The sequence below is a fragment of the Strix aluco genome, chromosome 1, assembly GCF_031877795.1.
Source record: "Strix aluco isolate bStrAlu1 chromosome 1, bStrAlu1.hap1, whole genome shotgun sequence".
In the NCBI taxonomy this organism is placed as follows: domain Eukaryota; kingdom Metazoa; phylum Chordata; class Aves; order Strigiformes; family Strigidae; genus Strix; species Strix aluco.
In genome coordinates, this window is record NC_133931.1 from 41,418,953 (window position 1) to 41,441,045 (window position 22,093).

Consider the following 22,093-nt stretch of genomic DNA (forward strand, 5'->3'; position numbering starts at 1 on the left):
TTAGTCATTCAGTCAGATTTTATGTAAACTGAGTCCTGAGATCTATGTACTAAACCTGGGAAGGTAATTATAAAAATTGCCCATGCAAATTGGTAAAGGCATACATAAATTGCCAGTTAGAGGCTTAGCTAGTAGTTTGCTTGCATATTTACCTGAATTGCATTCATAATTGCAGTAATTATGTGAACAGTCATGGATGCACTTTTGCACACACAGCAACTACATTTTAAAATTTCTTCCTGAAGTAAAATGATTGCTTTGCTGAGAGAAGTAAAAGAGGATAAAGTAAATTTCTGTAGTTACAAAATTCACAATTACTGGTAGAGGATGACCCTATTCTAGAGTATTAATGAAACTTAAAGAGCTGTGGTAATGCAATGTAAAGTTAGACACGGGTTGAATGGTACACTAATATGAAGAGCTCACCTGAAGGCAGCCTGTGACATGATAAAACAGTGTGGATAGGTCTTTTTGTTATTCGGGATATTCCTCTGTCATGTCATTTTGAGATCATGTGAATTCTAATCTTTCTAATGGTTAAATATTCTCTTCCATAGCATCTGAGTACTTGCTGGGTCAGGGTAGCTTCCAGGGTTACCTTCTGGCAGTGTAAAAGCTTGGTACATAGATCCCATCTAAGATTTGGGTGGGTTTTATTCAATCACATTAATCAGAATTTGACCCATTAATACATTGAAAATTAGAACGCAGGCCTTTGTCTGTCAACAGAGCTGATGTATGGGCAGCAGAAGAGTTTGGGAATTTCAGAACAAGCTTGGTGTGCTCACAGCAGCCTGAACCCCAGGGAATGTAAGCAGTTGTGTTTTGTACTGTATGAATATTATTACTCATCATTATGTTCAGCTCTGGACATTAGTAGGTTAGATAATCCCAAACAGAAGTTAGAAGTAGATTATTACGACTAGACCCTCATCCAAGAAGAAAGGGAAAGGGAAAACGTCATAGAGTCCTCCAGATTTTCTTTAAAGTGATGCAACTATTCAGCCAGACAAAAGCATTTCAACACTTTGGTGAACTTGTGAGGCTATGCTGAGAAAACACCAGGGCCATTTCTTTGAAAGGTTGTCTTCTCTCCAGACATCATCACTCTGAATGCACAGTGGTTAAAGCCTTCTCTAACTTGAAAAATTCCCTCTAAAGTCCAACTTTGCAGTCTCTCATTAATCTGCTGTGTTACCTATTCTTCCTTCTCTTTCTTCACCGTGAAGACATCATTTCCAAAGCTTGAAGTTCTTGTATTTCAAGGTTGGTTTTTTTAATGTCCTGAGCTCACGTTCTGTAAATTTCTTCATTTTTATTTTTTTCCATTGCAGATAGGAATCACCAAAACAGGTGATGTACCCTGAGTTTATCTGTGTCAGGATATGCAAAACAACTATTATATCAAAACAGATTCTTACCACAGACTCCAGTATGCTTCCCTGGCATGCAGAAATATAGTGAAATCACTGTATATAAGGTAGAAAAAATCACTTTCCCAGCTGTTGGTTGCTGCTCAGCAATGTTGAAAGTACAAGTCTGTAAGATAAAGGAAAAAATAAGTTTTCTCAGCCAAACCAAGGTTGCTGCTTTATTCTAATGATTAATGGGACAATAAGAGGCTTCATGATCAAAAAGAATAGACTGAATAATGAGTTTAAAATGAAATCATAAGTTGTGATTGGCCAAAGTATTCCTTTTCAAAAAGTTACGGCTTTCACTTTTTTCTCTTAAATTATTTTGTTAAGGTGATCAGGCTTTATTAAGGAAAGTATCCAGCATTTAGAAATATTAAACCAGGAAAATAAAGATATATTCTTAAATTTAAAAGTAGGTTCCCAGGAAGGTCTTCTGTCGCATGTTAATATAATGGACACTAAGCAAAATAGATTTACTAATTTTAATCTTTTGAGACTGCTGGATATCTGTTCATTTTCTACATAGTTGAAAATAAAATGATTGAGATTTTTCTTGTTTCAGAATTATAATATTGGACTTGGCAAGCTGCAGATGGATAATTACACTGGAGATGTTAAATAGGTTTTAGAGACAAAATTGTAAATAATACAATACAGAAGAATGATGGACTTATTAGCATACCATTAAATCACTTTTTCCCTAAGAGCCAAGTGTATTTTTCATAACTTACAAAAAGTGTCTTGCCTGGCAGTAACACGTGTGCTTAATGTTTACAAAATCCACAATATTTGACTATGGTGTTAGGTTTATATTGCAGGAAAAATCATTACAACATAGTTACAAATATCAGTAAGTTTATCACTTGATAACAAGATCATATGTATGAAAAACAATCTCTTCTGAGTTACACATTTTTCAGACCTTTTGTTTCAACTTCCATTAGTGCTATCACTCACACTGAGTTTACAGGGCTGCAACATAGCAACAGGAAGATTTGGTAAAAGATCTTTTCACTAATGTAATTTAAACCATCCAAGTCATTCTTATTAGTCTAAATTATGTTCTTTGTTATGATTTCGTACTTAATAAAAAGTGGAATCATGGGGGATATGGTTTTTTTTCAGGTCTACTGGTCCTGGACAGGAAAACTATGATCTTTATCAAGGAAAAATTAACTTAGTCCAGAAATTCACAAAATGCACACCCAAAACCTAGGTGACTTTAGTTTTCAGCAAACACACGTCACTGGTGATCGATGGATAATGTGCAGTCATAATTCTATGTAGTTTAGTATCAGGGTGGCAGGGAGTTACAGGAAGGTTTGTTTGGTTTAGTACAACTGTTGTGTATGGGAATGCAAGAGCTAGAACAGCACCATTTCCACCCAAGACTGAAATGGCTAGTAAAACAGTTTGCTTAAACAGGGATTGTATTTATCAACGAGCCTTCAGAACTCTGAACCAGCTGAGTCTCCCTAATCCAGCCATTCCTGTTCAGACTTTGCTTATGATTAATTCTTAGGAGAGTTTGTTGTAGTCACAATGCCATTTGTAAACTACAACCCCAGATAGGACACTATGGCTCCAGGAAATAATTTCAAGGATGCTCCACATCACAGTGCCCAAGCCAAAGAATATAGACAATTGCAGACTAGATCTGCCTCTGTTACTCCAGTTTTAAAGATCCAGCTTCATATCACATTGGAATGGAAACAAGGTCCGTTAAATGTTTGTGCAGAACAGCAGGAAATCTCATAAGCCTAATGATGAGAGTAATGAGATGATTAGAGCACATAGCACACTCAGGTTTTAGTTGTTTTTCTGCCTTCTGGGTGACACAGATTTTTGTTTGAGATCCTTCTGTCCTTTATTTCTGTCCAGTGCCTAAACAGGTGATCAGCACTGTAAAGACAGCCTCTCCTCCCTTGCAAAAGCCCTTTTCAGTGAAGTAGCATACTTAGATTAAATCTTATTGACGGTATTTCAAAAATTCTTGTTCCAGCTGATGTGCTGCAGAGTGCAGTTTTGTGAGGGAATTGGCATTTCTTGGGACTGAGATAAGATGCAGTTCAAATCCTAGAGAGTTTTTCTGTAGCGTTAAGAGACACAAGACACCCCAATATTGCACCAACTCTTCAGGTGTCACAGCTGGTTTAGTGTGATTTCCTAACCAGAAGGAATTTTCTGTCTCTTCCCACATGGACATCCCCTGCACTTAGGCAGACATCCTATCATTGAACCTGAGGAACGTGGCTTTTCAGATAAGATATTAAACTCAATGAGCAGCAGACCCTTTGTTGGGGTAGGCAAATTGAACAATTATTGAGATAAGAGGAACGACAGAAGGCACAGAAGGACGCAAAGTAGCTGAATATGCATTTCAGATGAATCACTTTTGAAAACCTTTTTGCTTTATATAAAATATTGACTATTGTATAGGTTTGTTTGACCAAACTTGCCAACTAGAAGGAAATGACCGTTCATTGTCCTTTAACTTCACATGGTGTACAGGGTGAGAAAAGCAGACTCCAATTCACCATCAATCTCCAGAATTTGTTGCTGTGCATGGAAATAATGCAGCATTGCAAATCTAGGGTTGAGCTTTTTCAAGAGAAGATGAGAACCAAGGCAGAACATGAATTAACATGACATACAGTATGGAGTCACCAAGAATGATCTGTGGTTATAACTCTTAGGTTTTCTGTTTCACCTTTCAGTGTTTTTCCCTGATGTATCTGTCATTAAAGAATGTAGGTCTAGTAGCTTCTGCTTCAGCAGCCATCCCTTACTGGAACTAAACTCATTAAAACAATATAAGAGCCTGAATGTACTAGAATTCAAAATGTTACTTGGTCATTCAAGGTCTCACCATCTTCCTCGAAGACTTTCACTCCAAGATAGTAAATGACTGCATCTGTGTTACCCTAAGCATACAAACATTGGCATACCCAAATCATTCGCATGGAGTCAGTCTTAACATAATAAATACTGTAAAGTCACATGTTATTCTTTACTAAGTGTAAACATCCTTAAATACCTTTATTTAAACATCCCGGTCTAATTTTAATATTTCCATTTTGAAATAAATACTTTCTAAATACTATGCAAGCTTCACTTTCTTTTGAAATATGTAATATGATGAATATGTGAGTATCTCATTGGAAATTTATTTATTTAAATGCTAAGTCCCCCAATCTTCTAAATATTAACACTACCATATAAAATATTTAAAATGTGTGACAAAATTCGGTAGCAGATACCCTGACAACAGTGAGAAGTATACAGCTATGCACTAACTACTTTCCTTGCCCTGACCTGTGCTTAGCACTTGCTGCTCTGTGGCAGATCACGTGGCCAGATCCTCTCTTGGCAAATCTGTTGGAGAATTTACAAATCATCTACTGGAAGGTGACACTGATTCAAGAAAGACTCTCCAGACTGTTTCATTAGTATAAAACTATCCAATACAACTTCCTCTACTTTGTGGTAGGGCAAGATGGATGGTGTGGTCAGGGTACCTTTGTCTGTTAAAGCAGATAGAGCAAACACGTGACAGATAATAGTCACATTGGCCAACTCACTGCGGGAAGATAGTTCGAAACTGTTGTGGTGAACATCATAAAAAAACCCAGAAGAATAGAATAAGAATAGAAATAGAATAGAATAGAATAGAATAGAATAGAATAGAATAGAATAGAATAGAATAGAATAGAATAGAATAGAATAGAATAGAGCAGAAGCCAATGAAGGTTACAGAAATCTCATGCTGGCTACTATGTTGCTGGTCAGTCACAGGAGCAAAGCACTGCAAAGATGACAATAGCTGCCTACATCCCCTCTTCCATCCTGCCCTACAGCAAGCATAGCTTCTCACTGTTCACAGTATTTCCAAGGACCTAGTTTGTATTCCTAGACTTAATAATTTCATATCCCTTGGATGCTTCTATTTTTATTGTCTAAAAGAAGGGGACACAATATTGTCTCTCTCAAGTGTCTTTCTGACTTCATTTCTTTTGATGAAAGGCTATTGATTCAGGTGTGTTTGCATGAACCTGTGAATATACTGCTGACTCAGGAGTTCTTTGGCATCACTAAACTAAATGTGAAATGCATGATTGTTTTCCTTGTGTAAATAACTTGTGAAATAGAAAATGGTTCTGTTGTTATTTGCAAAAAAAGCAGTGAAGGGATAATATTGTTATCAGGAGATGTGTGCTAGGATATTTGACTTGTACCTCCTAGATTCCATTTGTCTGCTGTCAACCTATACCTGCTGTTAAGCATTAGACACTTAAAAAAAGAGAAAAAGATAAGATAAATTATTCACCATTAATTCTTTAAAATGAGTCACTATTAAAAGCTTAATTGTTTGCTGAGAGGGTCCAAATTAGTGGACTTTGCAAGATCAAACAAAATTGAAGATATTTGTCCAAATTAAAATGGAAACATGCATCCAGAATATACCAAATGAACATGTATGCTCCTGTAATAATAATTTTATTATCTTCAGCTTCCAGGCCAGACTTTTAATTATGACCCTTTATATCAGTGAAAACCATGTATTCAGGATTAAAAACCCATTTCTTTAACTAGTCTAGTTAAAGACTGTGGTTTGATATATTCTATGCTACAACTTTTATAAAAACCAGAGAACACTTCTAATAACACTTTTCTAATTTCATGGTTCAGTGCACAGTCAGTAAAGATTTAAATAATTCAGAAAGAAAGCCTATTCTGTTTCTTTATTAGAAGTTTGAGTCAGGCAAATTCTTTGACATTTAATAGGTTTTTAACCCTTTTAATAACTTCTTATAATGAAATTTATTGGAGGTTGTTTTAAATAAAGGGTTATTATATTAGAGTGAATAGCAGTCAGTAGTTTTTTATGATTAGTTTTGAGACCCTGGCCCTGTGTGACTCAAAGGATATTAAAACATAAAGTAGAAAAGAATGTTAATAGTCACCAAATTAACTGTGTACCAAGAAATATAGAAACTGTATATTACTGCATTCTTGTCATTATGTGATCATGCTATAAAATTTTGCAGTTGAATTTTGAGTATATAATTGTTTTAAAGGAGCTTAAGATCACTTACAGAACCAGTACTATATAAAACAACCTGAAGTGGTTTAATTTTTAACAGAATGATTTTGAAAAGATTAGAGTAGTAAATTTAATAGGGTTTTTTTTTCGTTTAGGGTTCTTTTTACATGTGAGGTTTCTACTGTTTAATTTTAAGACTGTTCTCCTAGTCAACAGGAATTTTGAATGATCTTTTCATTTTATGCTGAAAATGCACTGGGCATAGTATATAAAATACACTTGAGTATGACACTAAAATATTCCCCAAATACCCACTTACTTTAAAGCTTAGTCTTTCATTATGCAGTTAGCTGATACAGAAGAGAATTATAAAAATGAGATGATGAAAACACACATCCCTTCCTCTGTTAGGTGGTGCTTTGAGTTATTCCTTTTAATGTGTTTTGAATGGTTCTCTGTGGTCATTTTACCTTAGCTTTCTTAACAAGTCTTTCTTTAGCATTCATTCTGTTATATATGTGCTAAAAGAAGACTTGGTTGCAGATATGATTTCTACTTTAACTCAATGGAAACAAAGATCTGATAGTATGTGGATCTTTGGGTTTGACAGTCTTCGTTCAGAACAGGACACACATACCAATTACCAGTTTTATTCACTCTAATCAGTGAATCCTAACTTCTTGTCAGATTTTGGACTTCTAAATATTGGGGTCACTTTTCATTTTTCTCTAGTGTACAAAAACAGATGTTCAAGTTATCTCAGGTTTTAAGTTATCTCATGGAATAGCATCACCATGATGGAAAACAACACATGAAACTTCATGGTTTGCTTTTGATTCAGTTGATATTCATCTAGGATCCTAACCACCAACATGCACTGAATAACCATGAGGTACTAGGGCTTGATTATCAGTATGAACTGAGTGAAAGGTGTCTAAAATGGACATTTCTGTATTTTTAGACACTCTTTTAAGTTTAAACTTAGCTCTGATTGTGTGATGTATTGGTTGCATCTTGGATCATTAAAAAAATTTATGAGCTTTTTGCCTTTGCAATTGTTTGTTTTGATCATGAATGGTAGGTATGGTCTCCCAAACACAATTCCTTCTCCGTGTGACAGCTCTCACAAACCTGTCTGACAACTTAATGTTCTCTTTTCTTCTCTTTTGAAACCTTGACTTAGAGAGTCAAGTGATGATGTAGGAATTCATTTTTTTTCCTCTCTTTTTTTAATGAGCATCTCTGTGTCACTGGAAAACATCTTGCAGATGTGCATTGACTTATGTTAGAAGACAATTAAAGCACCTAAAATAAAACCAATAAAATTTCTAAGACAATGTCATGGCTTTTCAGGAGGTTGGCACAACTGGAGCTACTGCTGCATTTTAATGTAGCATTAGTTGGGAACAAATGTTCAGATTTAGTATGGGACAGCTAGTGGCATGAGTTGTCCTGGGAATATAAATGAGAATATCACTAATAACAGGAACCTCTTCTGCCTACCAAAAAATGTCTGTGATGCCTACATGGTGACTCAGATGGGTGATCCAGTAAAGAAGAAAGCACACTGTGGGTATCTTCATAGATAACACTTAAGATCACCTGGGTTTTTCTTCCTTTGTTTTTTTTTTTAATTAATTGATTGAAACAGCATCTTACAGTGTGAAAAACTGTTGCTGTCTGACTTACCTTGACCGCTTAGACAAGAAGCAAAGAGCTGTCAACCACTTCCACAGTGTCTATCAGAAAAGTTCATAAGAGCTCTCAGCTAGTAGAAAACCAAGCAAAAATCATTGTCTGATGGTGGTAATAGAAATAATGCCTGCTGTTCCTTGATATGAATTGTCCAGGTTAGTGAGATTCGTGATCTTCGCTCGCTTCAGTGAGTAAGGCCTGTGTATTTTTCCTTATGTTTTAATGTTTTCATCTCCAGTGTATAATCCCTGGTGTTTCTTACATATACTTAGACCTGTTGTATTTACTTCAATATGTTAAGGCAACCTGTCTTTCTTCTTTGATCTAATGATAACATTTATTATAAATTAGTTTAAATAGGGAGGACAATTTGGACTTTTACAGCTTTTCAGAGAGATGTTGCATCGCAGTTCTTAGTTATAACAAGAAAAATAATGTGGGAATTATTTTTCTAACAACACATTGGTTTTGAAACTGCCTGCATAATGCTTCTTTGAAAAAAATTATTTGCTTCCGAAAAGTCACCTTGTGGGACATTAGTTAAGAGTCCTGCAATTTGACTATTTCTGCATCTTGCATGATTTAACCAGCTTGTATTGAAAAGACAGATAATTAGGGACTTTTTAATGCTATATGCTATATCATGTGATAGATGAAGGATTCTATTTGAATGCTGTGTCAGATATGAATATCTGTATTACGTGGACTTTAGGGCACAATATTTCAAGAAAGATGAAGGTTGTTGGATACAGTCCAGAGGACAGCAGGAAGAATGTTCAGAGGTGTAGAAAACACAGCATATGAAAAAAGTCTTTCAATCTTCAGGTTTAGTTGTTTAGTCTAAAGAAGAAAAAAACTGAAAGGAAATTCATAATAGCCTTCTAGTGTGTACAACTTTTCTGTAAAGAAGGAGAAAAGCATTCCTCATGTCCACTGGGAACAAAGCAAAAAGTAGTAGGTTTAAATTACAACAGAGGAGATTTAGGTGAGACATTACGGAAAAAAGCCCTTTCCACTGTAAGGATAGTTAAGCACAAGAATTGCCTAGGGAGGTTATGAAGAGGTTAGACAAACATCTGTCAGAAATGATTTAGGTATAGCTAATCCTGCTGTGAGATAAAGTGTTGGACTAAATAACCTTTTGAGGTCCCTTCTAGCACTATTTTCTCTGATTCTGTGATTAGGATACTGTACTCACATTGTCCTGCAGGAAGATGTTTCTGTGCAGGGATGATATCACTGTATTCTGCACTGCATGCTTTGTTTTGGTTTTGCTTTAAGCTGATGGGGAGAACGATGGTCTGATGTTAGCTTTGTTCTTGGTACCTTAGAAGCTTTGAGCAGAGCATCAGGAGCTTGTTTTCAGCCAGACAGCCCTGTTCTGGTTTTGCACTAAATATGTGCCAATAAGGGTTATCGGTACACACCTCAGAATTAGTGGCTTTACTATGTCTTTTAACTTGCAGTCAAACACTTATATGGGTGGATGCTCAGTTTCTGCTTATAAGCGAAATGCAAACAGAAAAAAAAATAACCATGCAAAGAAATGTATTATAGTTTCCCCGTTAGTAAAACCAAAATAAAACCAGGCATGTTCTAAAGCTGAATATAACACAAGTTGTGAAACATCCTGGAACTGACAGATGGAGAATGATATTAAAGTGCCAGATATTATCATTATTACCTCATCAGAGAGACCATTGAAGGCGTCAGTTTAAGACTGTCCTTATCCTCTGTAACACTCAAACTCTTTAACTTTGTTCTTCCATTTGGCATTCTGCCACCCGGCAGGATTTGTATTCAGCTTTGCATTCAGCAGGAGGGTGTTCGCAATATTGCTTCTGCATACTGAATATGGCTCCAGCACAGCTACACATTGGTGGGTTTTGCAAAACTCCATCTGGAGGAACAAGGAACAGGTTCTGATTTTGAAGTAGTTTAAAAGAAATTGGTCATACTTTGCATGCAATGTTGACAGAGAGTCTGTGTGATTAGTGCCACTGTTCCTGCAGAGATGAGGTCGTCACAGCAGTTGAAACAGGGGCATACTGTCACTCCACAGCCGTGACCCAAGCGTGTGGTTTTCATGGGTGGGACTGTTCTTGAACCCAGCAGGGAAGATGGGACAGTTCTTGGTTTGTTGACCCTTTAGGAACCTGAAGGTTCATCATCACATGTTTTCCACAGTGTAATCTCAGCCTTTCATAGTTATGTGGTTAGCTGCCTGTTCTTACTCAAGGAATGAGCAGTTTCCATTTTCTTAGACAATCCCACTTTTTCACTAGGAAGGAGCAGGGTGGGGGAAGGTAGGCTCTGTCGTGCGTGGCAGAGAGGTGAGCCAGAAACCTCATCTGCAGATGTGGATCCTCCGTGCTGAGGGCCACAGCTCTGTGTGATGGACTTACACTGGCATGTTCTCTGCAGGCAGGTCCCCTAGGTGAGGGTTTCTGGCTTAGTATCTGAAAGGGTACATATACTGTTAAATAAACTTACTTGGTTTTGTAAAGGTAGTCTGGTATTAATCTGATTTAAAATTCAGAAGTCAAGCTGAATTCATGTGAAAAGAAAAATACTGGGTTTTTTCTACTGCACCATCTAATTTGCAGTCCTCAGAATTTCACTAGTGAAGGGTTCTCTTGCAGATATATATATATACACACACACATGTTTTGTATGGGGATACATCCAGTACCATCCAGTTGGTGTCATGTTATCTGAAAACACAGTGTATGTTCAGTGCCGGAGTTAAAAGTAAATCACAGACTGTTTAAAAATATATGTTGTTTAAAGACGACAAACACAGAATGTTCTGCAGTATCTATCTGATAATATTTGAAGCTCATATGAAGAGTTTTTAATAAAGGAGAGATCATTTGAATAATAGTAATTCTATTATATTTTAGTTGGGGAAAAGTAATTAAAGTTATAACCTTTGCCTTGCTTTCAGAGGTAGATACTTTGCAAGTTCATTTAAAATAAGAGTTAGGAGTTTCAAATAGTGCTTGTTTCCTTTCTGGAGTTTATAAAATCATTAGGATTCTTATTCTTATTAAAAAGTGGTCTTGCTTTTCCAGCCTTTCATGAGGGGATTTATCCCCAGCTCCAATCCAGCATCGTGAGGTGTTGCACCACAAAAACCCAAGGCATTGCCAAGCTGGGCAGAGTGGGCTCAGTCCCTGCAGGGTGGTGGGCGGCCCAGGGAGGGCACGCACCCACGGTGGGGCTCAAGCGACGCAGACAGGGTGAAGGGACAGCTTTTGGGAGGGTTGTGCCTCCCTCTCCCCAGCATGTAAGGGAGTGGGTGGGTTTCCATCCCCCTGCCAGCTCACCCCTTGCTGGCCGAGAGGGCCCAGGACAGCCCACACTCCCACTCCCCATTCCCCAACTGCTGCCCAGCCCAAAAGCTGGATCCGCAGCAAAACAGCCAAGCAGCAGTTACAGATTCATGGGCACAACTGTTTTCATATGGGTTGTCTGGTAGAGGCAGAGATAATGATAGCTTTTAAGGCTAATATGTTTGGCAAGAAGGTGAGCTGATATTGGAGGGAAGGGAACAAGAAGTCGGTAGCAATCTTTAAAAATATAAATGTCTGCCAAGATTCAAATTTCAGCCTTCAATTGATTTCATACACTGCTCTGTCTCTGCTCCTCTCCTCCAGTGCTTTAGCAGTCATTAATGAACTTAAACATGTTTGTATCAATAACCCTTTTTTACCAGAAGCTATTAATTTCTAAAGCAATATAAATACAGGTATAATTGTGATGTCACGTTGTCAGAAGCCATTTCAAATTCTTTTCAGAGACACAGATACATGTAAAGTGGTAAGTATGCCATAACTAATGGTATTATTAGTTTGATTTACTGCCAACCAGTCAGCTTTACAAAAATCAATCCCCAAGCTTATAAAGTATCTCCCTAAAATTGATAAAATTTTACACTATCAATAATAAGAGAAAAGATTAAGTTACAGGTTTATCTCTTCTTTTTCTGTGTGTTACTGGTTGAAAGGTATCTTACAGATTGCTGTGATATATAGGAGTGTGTGTATGAGAGAAAGATAGGTTATAGAAGTCATGAGCTACAAAAAGTTTAAATTAAAAAAATCTGAGTGATCTTTAGACAATTCAGATGACATGTCTAACAAAGACTGTTGGTAGAATAAATGTGGTTATGTTAATATATTGAACCATTAACACGTGTCCTTATCATAATGGAACTTACACAATGGTAGTTCCTGTCAGATTTAACTCGATCTGTACAGCATGTTTGTCTGATGCACAGAAAGACAACTATATCTATTTCATTTCAGGTCTGAATTGACACTTCAATTTTAAATCACCCACGGAACACCTCAGTTTAAATCCGAGCTGCTCCCTGATACTCTTTGCTATTTGTCATGTTTCCGTATGAGTATACTGAAAAGATGTTACAATCTGCTGTAGTGTGTGTGTGGTGCATTTGACCTCTGGACAAGAAAGGAGTTTCATCCTCCAGTGCTTTTAATTCTTATCCTTGCAGAGACTGAATTTGTTGCTTGCATTAAAATAGTATGTCTCGTTAATGCTAAGAAGCGGTGACCCACATAGCACAATGGATTCATTTGTCAATCCCATGACTTCCAAGCTTTCCGTTCATATATGTCTTAGCAGCAAATCAACTCAGAAATCATTTAATCAGTCTATCAATGCATCCTTCTTGTCGGTTGTCTGAAGCCTGAAAATTCCAGTATCTCATTGGGCATCATCAGGCAAAATAGATTTGGACCTAGTACTAGATATTCAAACTCTGAAAACTGCAGCTCCCAAATTCACAGCTCACACACACAAAAATCCTAAGAAGAAAAGTAGGATCTGGAAATTGTCTTCAATTTTGAGGATATTCATGTTCCAATCTGGTTCTGAACTTCAGAATGCAAACCTGTCCCTGTTTGTTAGCATTTCTGAAATGCTCTACATGCAGTTACAGAAAGCAGTGCCCTTTTGTTCCCCCTATAAAGAAACAAGCTTTCATTGCTTTTTGCTATTCCCGTGGGCTGAGACTAGAGCCTGAATAGTTTATAACAGTCAGTGTTATGCAAATGTCAATCATATCCTTACTCTGTTTATTTCCAGTATTTACATGTTTATTTAAGTACTTGGCATTTCTTTTAAGTCTTATATAGCCAATCAGGCCAATGGGGGTCTAAAGGAACAGAACACTTTATTAGTGATATGCTTAATACAGTTTTTTTCCTCTTGTAGATGCAAGATTTACGGAATACAGAAGGAGCCCAGTATAGTTCCCATCCTCAGATGGCAACCATGAGGCCAAGGGTTCAACCTGCAGATATTAGGCAGCCAGGAATGATGCAGCACGGGCAGCTGACTACTATTAACCAGTCCCAGCTCAGTGCACAACTTGGTTTGAATATGGGTGGAAACAGTGTTCCTCACAACTCGCCCTCTCCACCTGGAAGCAAATCTGCAACTCCTTCACCATCCAGTTCAGTCCATGAAGATGAAGGAGAAGATAGCTCTAAGGTAGGCTTAGATGCTAGGATTACTATGTAAATGGTGGATATTTTTAGGACCTGGTAAATGAATCGGATGGCCACAGTTATTAAGGTGATACTTTATACATTGTTGGTGGTTGAATGAAGTGAATAAAGGGTTATGAATACAGAACTTATAGTTTCCAGTCAATTCTTCAGGCAGCTTGAGTAAATGACATCATTCCTTTTTGTGAGAGCAAACTGGAATCCTGTAAAACACTTGAGGGATAGCCATTCCTGTAGGACTTTAATATAAAGGTTGAGTCTTCTCACTTGCATAGGAGGGATGTTTGTTCCCAGTTAAAGATCAAGTTACTGCTATAAAAAGTATGAACAGTCTGTACAATATGCTAGTCTTTGCTACTTGGTCACAGGATGAGTAAATGGAACATCATAGCAACCAGAACAGAAGATCCTCTATGAACTTTAAAAATCTTACCTTGAAAATCTTGAAGACCCGTTATGCATTTATACTTTGGGAGGTGTCAACACTCCATGATGACATATTTAAGCTTCTTTTTAGTGTCAGTACAGGCATGAAGTAGTAATAGTCATTTACATAATAAATTTCTTTAAAGGATAAATGCCAATTTATATAGCAGGTTTTGAATGCAAAACCTCCCAAACCTCCCCAAATCCTGAAAACCTTCCAAAAAAAGACAGAAGTATATTATCTTGATTTTGCAGACACAAAAGCTGAGACACAAAAAGGTTGGGACTCAGCACAAAGTCATCCCATAAACCAGGATATTGACCATATTGAAATCAAGAACCTCTTTAGCTTTATTTTACAGTCACTACAAAATAGCAGTCCCGTTCGTTAGAGCAGACCTGTAGTGTAGTGTGTACCATGTGGTGTACCATGGCCATGTCTTGTGGGGAAAAGGTGCAGACTTGTGAGGAATGTGAAGAAAACATATTGGGAGTCACTGAGGAGGTATAATCCAGTCAAGAAATGTAAGTCTGATTTGTTTTCAAATTACATTGTTTTTCATGCCTCAAGCTATAAAATAATCATGTAATTGGAGACATATGTTTTATTACATTTTGAATAAATTCTGATTCAAAAGTTTTATTTCAGGACTTTCCCCAGATTTCACAAACTTTAGGTTTTAAAAATTACTGAATAATTCATACATTTTAAATGAGCACTTCCTTACTGAGAGAGACTTTAGAATACAGTTATGTAAAAATAATACCAGGCAGCCTTTACTTTTCCAGAATAATTTATTTGGTACTCCTGTTTCTTTGCTAATATTTTTACATATATTGGTGGGAGTGTGCAAGATGCTGGAGAAAGCATCCACTCAAATAGTTAAGATATACTTTCTGCTTCTATCAAATATTTCAGTTATTTCACCCACACTTTTCATGTACTTTTTCACTGCAACACTCCAAAGTGTAGGCTTCATGTGGTTTCGTGCAGACAGTACTCACCTGAAGCTAATGTTTTCAATAATGAAATACTAAGCACTGCAGACCAAGTAAAAGTTGATCCTTTCTTTGTGGAAGCCAGTTTATATAGTGTTCAACTTTTTAAGAAACCATGTTATTTTGGAAAAATCTCTTTAAAGTTCTCTCATGCTCAGTCTAAGCAGAAAAAGATGAGAAAAGGCACAATACACAAAACAAAATTAAATTCAGTATGCTGAAGTTCATATGTTGCCTTAAAATTCAATAATTATAATTTCCATGGTAAGAGAAAAGTTTTCAAGAATATAAAGTTGGTTAATAATGACAGAGGGCTTAAATTCATCTCCAGCTAGTAGAGTTTAAACTGCAAGCTTGATGGGGGGCAGATTATGCCATACTTGTGTTCTGTGGGATTTCTTAGGTCTTTGTGAAAATGCCTGAAGTTGGCCACCATCAGAGATGGGCAGTGGGCTGGCACTCCTGATCTGATGCAATGGTTCTGCTGTAGTTCCCTCCGTAAAAGACAGGAGAGTTTGAATAATCAGCGTAAGAACTTAGTGTATTGTTGCAGTTTACAATTTAAACCCTTCCACTGTGTATCTTTCTGTCACGTTGCTCTTCCTGGAAGCTGCCAGTGAATGGATACGGATACTTAAAATAAACCAGCTTTCTGTGGAGATATTTCTCCCCAGCCACAACAGTATTACATTTTCTAAGAGCTGCTTTGGAGGGGCCTGTGAGGGTTCTTCTCATGCCAGAAATCCTCCTAACAGTGGAAGAAGGCACTGGACGGGGACAGGGGGAGATAGAGTGGCCGTTCTGTCTCTTGCGAGAATCTTTTACCTGAATGTTACTTTGCCAAATTTGTTTTCTCTTTGTTTTATAAACTATCATGTAGATGAGTGTCATTACTTCATAGATCAGGGCCAGAGCTCATTAGTCAGTCCTTCAGTAGAAGCGCACGTTATAGTCGTGTAGTAGCTGCTGGAGCTTGCCACATCTGAGCAGTTTCATGAAGTCAGTAAGGTGTTCCTGCCAAAAGGACTGTGTAAACTCCCTCTGAATTCACTGTATTGTTAATAGCAACAGTGACGTTCTGCCTGGTTAACCAGCAGGAAATGTTTGCCTATGTACCCACATTGATCAAAAAGACAAAGTACATTTTCAAATGGAAAATCACCTCAGTGTCAGATGACCTCCCTTAGTTTATACCAGCTGAATGCCCAGCCTTACGTGTGAAAGAGAAACCACCGGTCCTTTGATAGCAGGTTTGGTAGAGAAATCCCTAACAACTATACCTATTTCTATCTAGAGAAAAAAAATAAATCTCAGTGTCCTATTCATGTTTGCATTAATTTATAGAAAGAGGAGGATGACAGACAGTATGAACAAATATGTACATTATATACATTCGGACTAGAAATATAATTGTATCCCTACTGAACCACTGATTTCCATGCGTGGAGCAAATGACCATTTCAGCTTAACATACATATTCCAAATGCAAGTAATAAGGAAACTTTACAAACTGATGTAATTGTTCATCTACTGAGTTTCTTGGATGTTCATTCTATGGTAAATATTCAAATTGTTGTAAGCCTTATCCAACACACAGAACTAATGGCAGCAGCTGCTAAATATTTTGCAATACTCATTCTCATAAAGGCTCTTTCATATAGGCCTTTTGGACTTTAAATGTCATATATTCCCTTACACAAAAAAGGGAAAGGAACTGCATTATAGAGGGCTCAGTTGCCCTATACACTGTAGCTCTAAAAGCAAGACAGCTGAGGTTGCTTGACCATAAGATCAGTAGCATAATTATAAGGCTATGTATATACAGTCAGAAAGCTGCTAGGTCCGTGGAAATATGAAATATGTAGTCTCAGACCAATGATATTGTTTCAGCAAGTGGTGTACATCCCTAAGTCTCCTTAATTCTTCTAAATCTAGTATGTGGGACTATGGTTAGAAGAAGAAAAAAGGGAGAACTTAAAAATCAATAGTTGTAAGTAACTATAAAAATTTCTAAACAAAGTGACCACTTACCACATGCTTTATTCTGACCACCTCAACATTGGAACATTACATTTATGTAATTCTTGCCATAATTCATACTGTTGGATTGTTAAACATGTATTTGGTTATTGCCAAGCATAACTGTGAGCTGCTGGAAGCATTACTGGTTTGCAAATATGTATTTCTTCATAGATGGATAACAGGGTTTGCTTCCATGCTCATTTGAATATCACTTATGGGAGAATTTCAAATAATGTATTTTGGAGGGAAGATAGTGAGAGGACTGCAAGTAGCAAGAATTAACTAACAGAAACACAATTACTAAAGAACTGCTGCAGCATATTCTCTTTATGTGGTAGAGGTTTTACAATATTTACTTTGTATGATAAGAGTTATAAGTAGAATTCTATGTTGTCTGTTCAGCCTATTATGCAGATGGTGCTTGATTAAAATCTATTTTAAACTACAGCGATTACTGCAAGATAGTGTGCATAAAACAGCTCTCCTAGCTCCATTAAAGGCTTTCGTACTATTGCAGTTTATTTTAAATATGCTTATAGACATTTTCTAGCTTCTCAAGGGACATTTAGATATCAACGATGTGCCTTACTTGATAGTTTTAAATCCTACACTAGATATTCTTGTGATCTATTATGTGTGCAACATGGTTAATGTACACTTTTTTAAAGTGAAAGATTATTGCTTTCTTGTGATAAATAAGTTAAATACATCACCATAATTAAGCAATAAGCCATGACAGGAGGTGGATTACCATGAGCTAACTACACCTCCAGGGATTTTGAGGCACAAGTCTATGCCTAGCAGAATATATATGGTTTTTATTTTATTTCCCATCTGTCTCTGCTTTGGTGGTTAGAAGTGGAGTCTATGAAGCTGATAGACTGATGGGAGCATAAGGTAGGCCATCATCTCAGCCATTTGCAAGGTTATTAGTACTGGAATTCTGGTATTCTTTTTATTTCGTTATTTTCATATAAGACAAACAGAATTTCCCCTGTGAATGCTCTCTTTTTAACAGTGGGTTTTTGAAGTCTCTTGATCATTCAGGTTGGAGAATAAGAGTTTAGAGTGGTTCTCAGAAACAGCTACCGGAAGACTTCTTACATGAGTTTCTGCAGCATATCACCTAGTTTAAGGGTAGTTTAAGTAATGTGGTATCCTAATATACAGAGAACTTCTAAATCTCATTGGTCCAAAAATACTCTGAAAAGAGGGAAACTTTAGGAAATAAGAGGTAAAATTTTAACTGTAGCCCAAATTATTGTCAAGCCTGCTTGCTCATGGAGTTTACATAGAACTGTCTGAAGAGTTTAGAATATTGCCAAATTAGCTAGGGAGCCCTAGTTAATTACCATTTAGCTGGTAGTTTTGTGTACTCTGTAGAATGAAATAAGAGCAGGAAACTAAAAGTTTGATAACTTAATAATGGGTAGCACACTGCTTCCTTTTTTCCATATTTTCCAATTGCTGCCCATAGGCTCCATGTCTATTAGCTGTGTATTAAAGATGCATCTCTTGTAACATAAATGCTCAGGAAACAAGCAACTTCATTTTCAAATCGTGGTCATCGCTTTGTTGCTGTGCTTAGTAAGCCACAGAGATCCAGGTTGTTCACACTAGTCACCTGGCCCCTGCTGGACACCACACAGTCATGTATTTAAAAAAATAAGAAGTTTTTTTGCTAAAAATTAGAATTTCCATCTATTTTCCTCATGCAGTTCCACTGATTTGAACACCTGTGTTCTCCTGTGTCACTTGACATGCATTATTAAAAATTAATAATATAAAGATGGGATAAAAGTCATGCTTAATAGATCCTTAGCCTAGAGCATGCCTTTTATGCTCTTGATCTTGTCATACTTCAAAACGCTTAAGATGAGCAGTACACTGGCCATGCCAACAAGAGGAAAAAGCCTTTGAACCCTCTAGTAAGATCACACATCACTGCTCCAGGTATACTGAATTAAGTGATCATATCAAGAGAATCTGCTTTGCTCTGGAGCTCAAATCTGTTGAAGAATTAGGACAGTGTCCCTTTATGTACTTGTAAGTCACCTAGGAAGGTAGGGTGCTTTTGTGATCAGGGTCTCTGTGCTATTCAGTGGCAAAGTGTAGTTCCTTTTAGCAAATTTGCACAGATGCTCATGTGCAGGTTTTTTTTAGGTGGTACACAAATAATGCACATGCACTTTTCTTCATATACCATTCCTCTTTCACTCCTTTCCTCAAACCATTTGCTTTTATATGAGCAGAGGAAGAGACTGGGCAGCTAAATCCAGATGGATCAGAACTGATCCTCCAAAGGGGTCTAAACTGTCTGTACTGGTAAAGCTTTGTTTCTTCAGATTTTAATTAGAAGATGTGTAGGGGAATGTCTATAACTTTAATAATTTTATTCCCAATCAGATTCTCTTCAAATTACCTGGAAAGTGTACCACCAGGAGCAGTAGAAATTGATTTGAACAGTAGTTCTGGCATAGTTCTGGGAAAGAGTGCGAATCCTGCTGTCTGCAGGTGATTCGTGTGCTTGAACTGGTGGTCAGGCTATAATGAAACTCGTTTCATTTGAATTTACTCATTATATGCATGTTATAGCCATTAGCAGTAAAACTTAGAAAAGGTGAAAAGATGACCAGAAGAACTATAAATGAGATTATAGCAATTATATGAAAGCAAAATATAAAGCACTTTGAAGGAAAAAATTAAATAATCTGAAACACTTATAATTAATTTTATACATGTGACTAAGGCAGACGGTGTCAACATTTGGATTATCAAAGATGGCAACTAAAATTCCATTTTTGCATGCAAAATCCACAATCTTTGTATCACAGAAGCTGTAACAATGGATGGACTGAATTAAATTGGCTTTTTTTATAGTACTTTTCTAATTTTGTTACAGGTCAATGGTGGAGAGAAGAGACCTGCTTCAGATATGGGAAAGAAACCCAAAACTCCCAAAAAGAAGAAGAAGAAGGACCCAAATGAGCCACAGAAGCCTGTGTCTGCCTATGCATTATTCTTTCGAGACACTCAAGCAGCCATAAAGGGCCAAAACCCCAATGCTACTTTTGGTGAAGTCTCTAAAATTGTAGCTTCCATGTGGGACGGCTTAGGAGAAGAACAAAAACAGGTACAAAATGTGCTGGATGTCAGAGTCTTTGTTTCAGGAAAGCTGTTATCAGGGTCATCTAAGCACTGTAGTCAGCTCCTTTTGTTTGCCAGGATGAAACTTGAATATGTGCCATCTCAGGAATATGTTTTAAAAAGACTGAGATAAGGAGAGTATAGTTTCATTTTTTCTGTATGAAACCACAAAAGAGGTTTTTTTAGTTTTGGAGTGTGATATAAGCTTTAGGATTGTTTTATGCAAAAATTGGTGGGCCTAAGATTTGATGGTGGCATTGCCCTGTCTATGACAATGTGGTATAAGAGGACCTTGCTGCCAAAAATTATATCTGTGCAGTGGGACCTGACATATATCCAAGGTCCCAGGTGCAGCTGTTTCCCTGCCCCATGATGCCAGAAGGGGTTCTGGGCTCACAGCTTCTCCCAACCCACCTGGCTTTTATGAAAGGAAGTACAGACCCAGAGAGATCTAGTGGACCCTGGCAAATCGAGTGTTCCGGGTATCCTCCAGCATACATGTGGGCTGTGGAAATCACATCCCATAGTTACTTACATCTTCTGTGGAAAGGTCTTGGTTGTGCAATGAGGTCAGCAGAGCTCTATCTGAACCCTTGCAAAAATCCTTCTGAGTCAGTGAGATGCTATGTAAAAGTGGGCAACTCTGGAAGCTCATCACATTCATGTGGTGACAGTTGGCAAATACCGTTCATCCTCACTGTAGCATACCATTGCTTTTCTTTTGTTATTGGTTGCATTTTTACTAACTGCCAACAGAATGGATTGGGCAGATAGAGAAATGGGAACTTCAAGAAAGAAACAGATATGGAGGGAAAGGATATGCTGAGTGGGAGTTATATTGACTGCAGGAGACCTGGGTGGGGGTTGATGTCAGCACAGAAAGAGGAAAAGTACTGGGACAAAACTGCATCTCATTCATTCACACAGAGCGTATTATTCTTACACAATTATAATTAATAAGGCCAAGAATTAAAAGGAAAATATTGCTATGATTTTTTGGTAGGTAAAATCATTTGGACTTGAAAAAAAAAAGTTTTCTTTGCTAATAACTGGATGGTATAGGTACATCTAGATCCCTGTTAAAGATGACAGTGTAATAAGTATCAAGATTTGGCACTCACTGACTAACTGAAAAAAAAAAAGTTTATTCTGTCTAGTATCCACTGTTGAATAAGGTCAGCATTTGGAAGATTTAGCTGAAGGAAAGGTAACTTTCTGAACACAGGGGTCAGAGAATTCACTTGGCCTGGCACATTAGGGTTATTTTGTTGTGTTGTCTCTTCCTTCTGCCTTTTTTAATATGTCCAGCAAAGGCCAAGGCTACATACTTGATCTGACAGGTTGTTTAGATCTTCCCAGTACAGCAGTTCTCTCAGTTGTGGTTTAACCCCAGCCAGCAGCTAAGCACCATGCAGCCACTAGCTCACTTCTCCCCCCTCCCAGTGGGATGGGGAGGAGAATTGGAAAAAAAAAAAATTAAAACTCATGGGTTGAGATAAGAATGGTTTAATAATGAAAATAAAATAAAATATAATAATAACTATAGTAAACTAAAATATAATAATAATAATTGTAACAAAAAATAAGATAATAAAGAGAGAACACGAGAAAGACAAGTGATGCACAATGCAGTTGCTCACCACCCACTGACCTATACCCGAGCAGTGATTCTCCCCCGGCCCCCAACTCCCCCCAGTTTATATACTGAGCATGATGTTCTGTGGTATGGAATATCCCTTTGGCTAGTTCAGGTCAGCTGTCCTGGCCAGGATCCTTCCCAGCTTCTTGCACACCTGCTTGCTGGC

General features: G+C 37.3%; 1 protein-coding gene across 1 annotated transcript in view; it reads left to right on the top strand.

The window, feature by feature from the left end:
* The window catches only part of TOX (thymocyte selection associated high mobility group box), a 225,791-nt gene that overhangs the window by 164,872 nt on the left and 38,826 nt on the right, over window positions 1–22,093 (top strand). Inside the window, exons 4-5 of the mRNA XM_074818637.1 lie at window positions 13,399–13,677; window positions 20,044–20,274. Of these exons, the coding sequence (XP_074674738.1) occupies window positions 13,399–13,677; window positions 20,044–20,274 (510 nt within the window). The remainder of the gene's footprint in view (window positions 1–13,398; window positions 13,678–20,043; window positions 20,275–22,093) is intronic.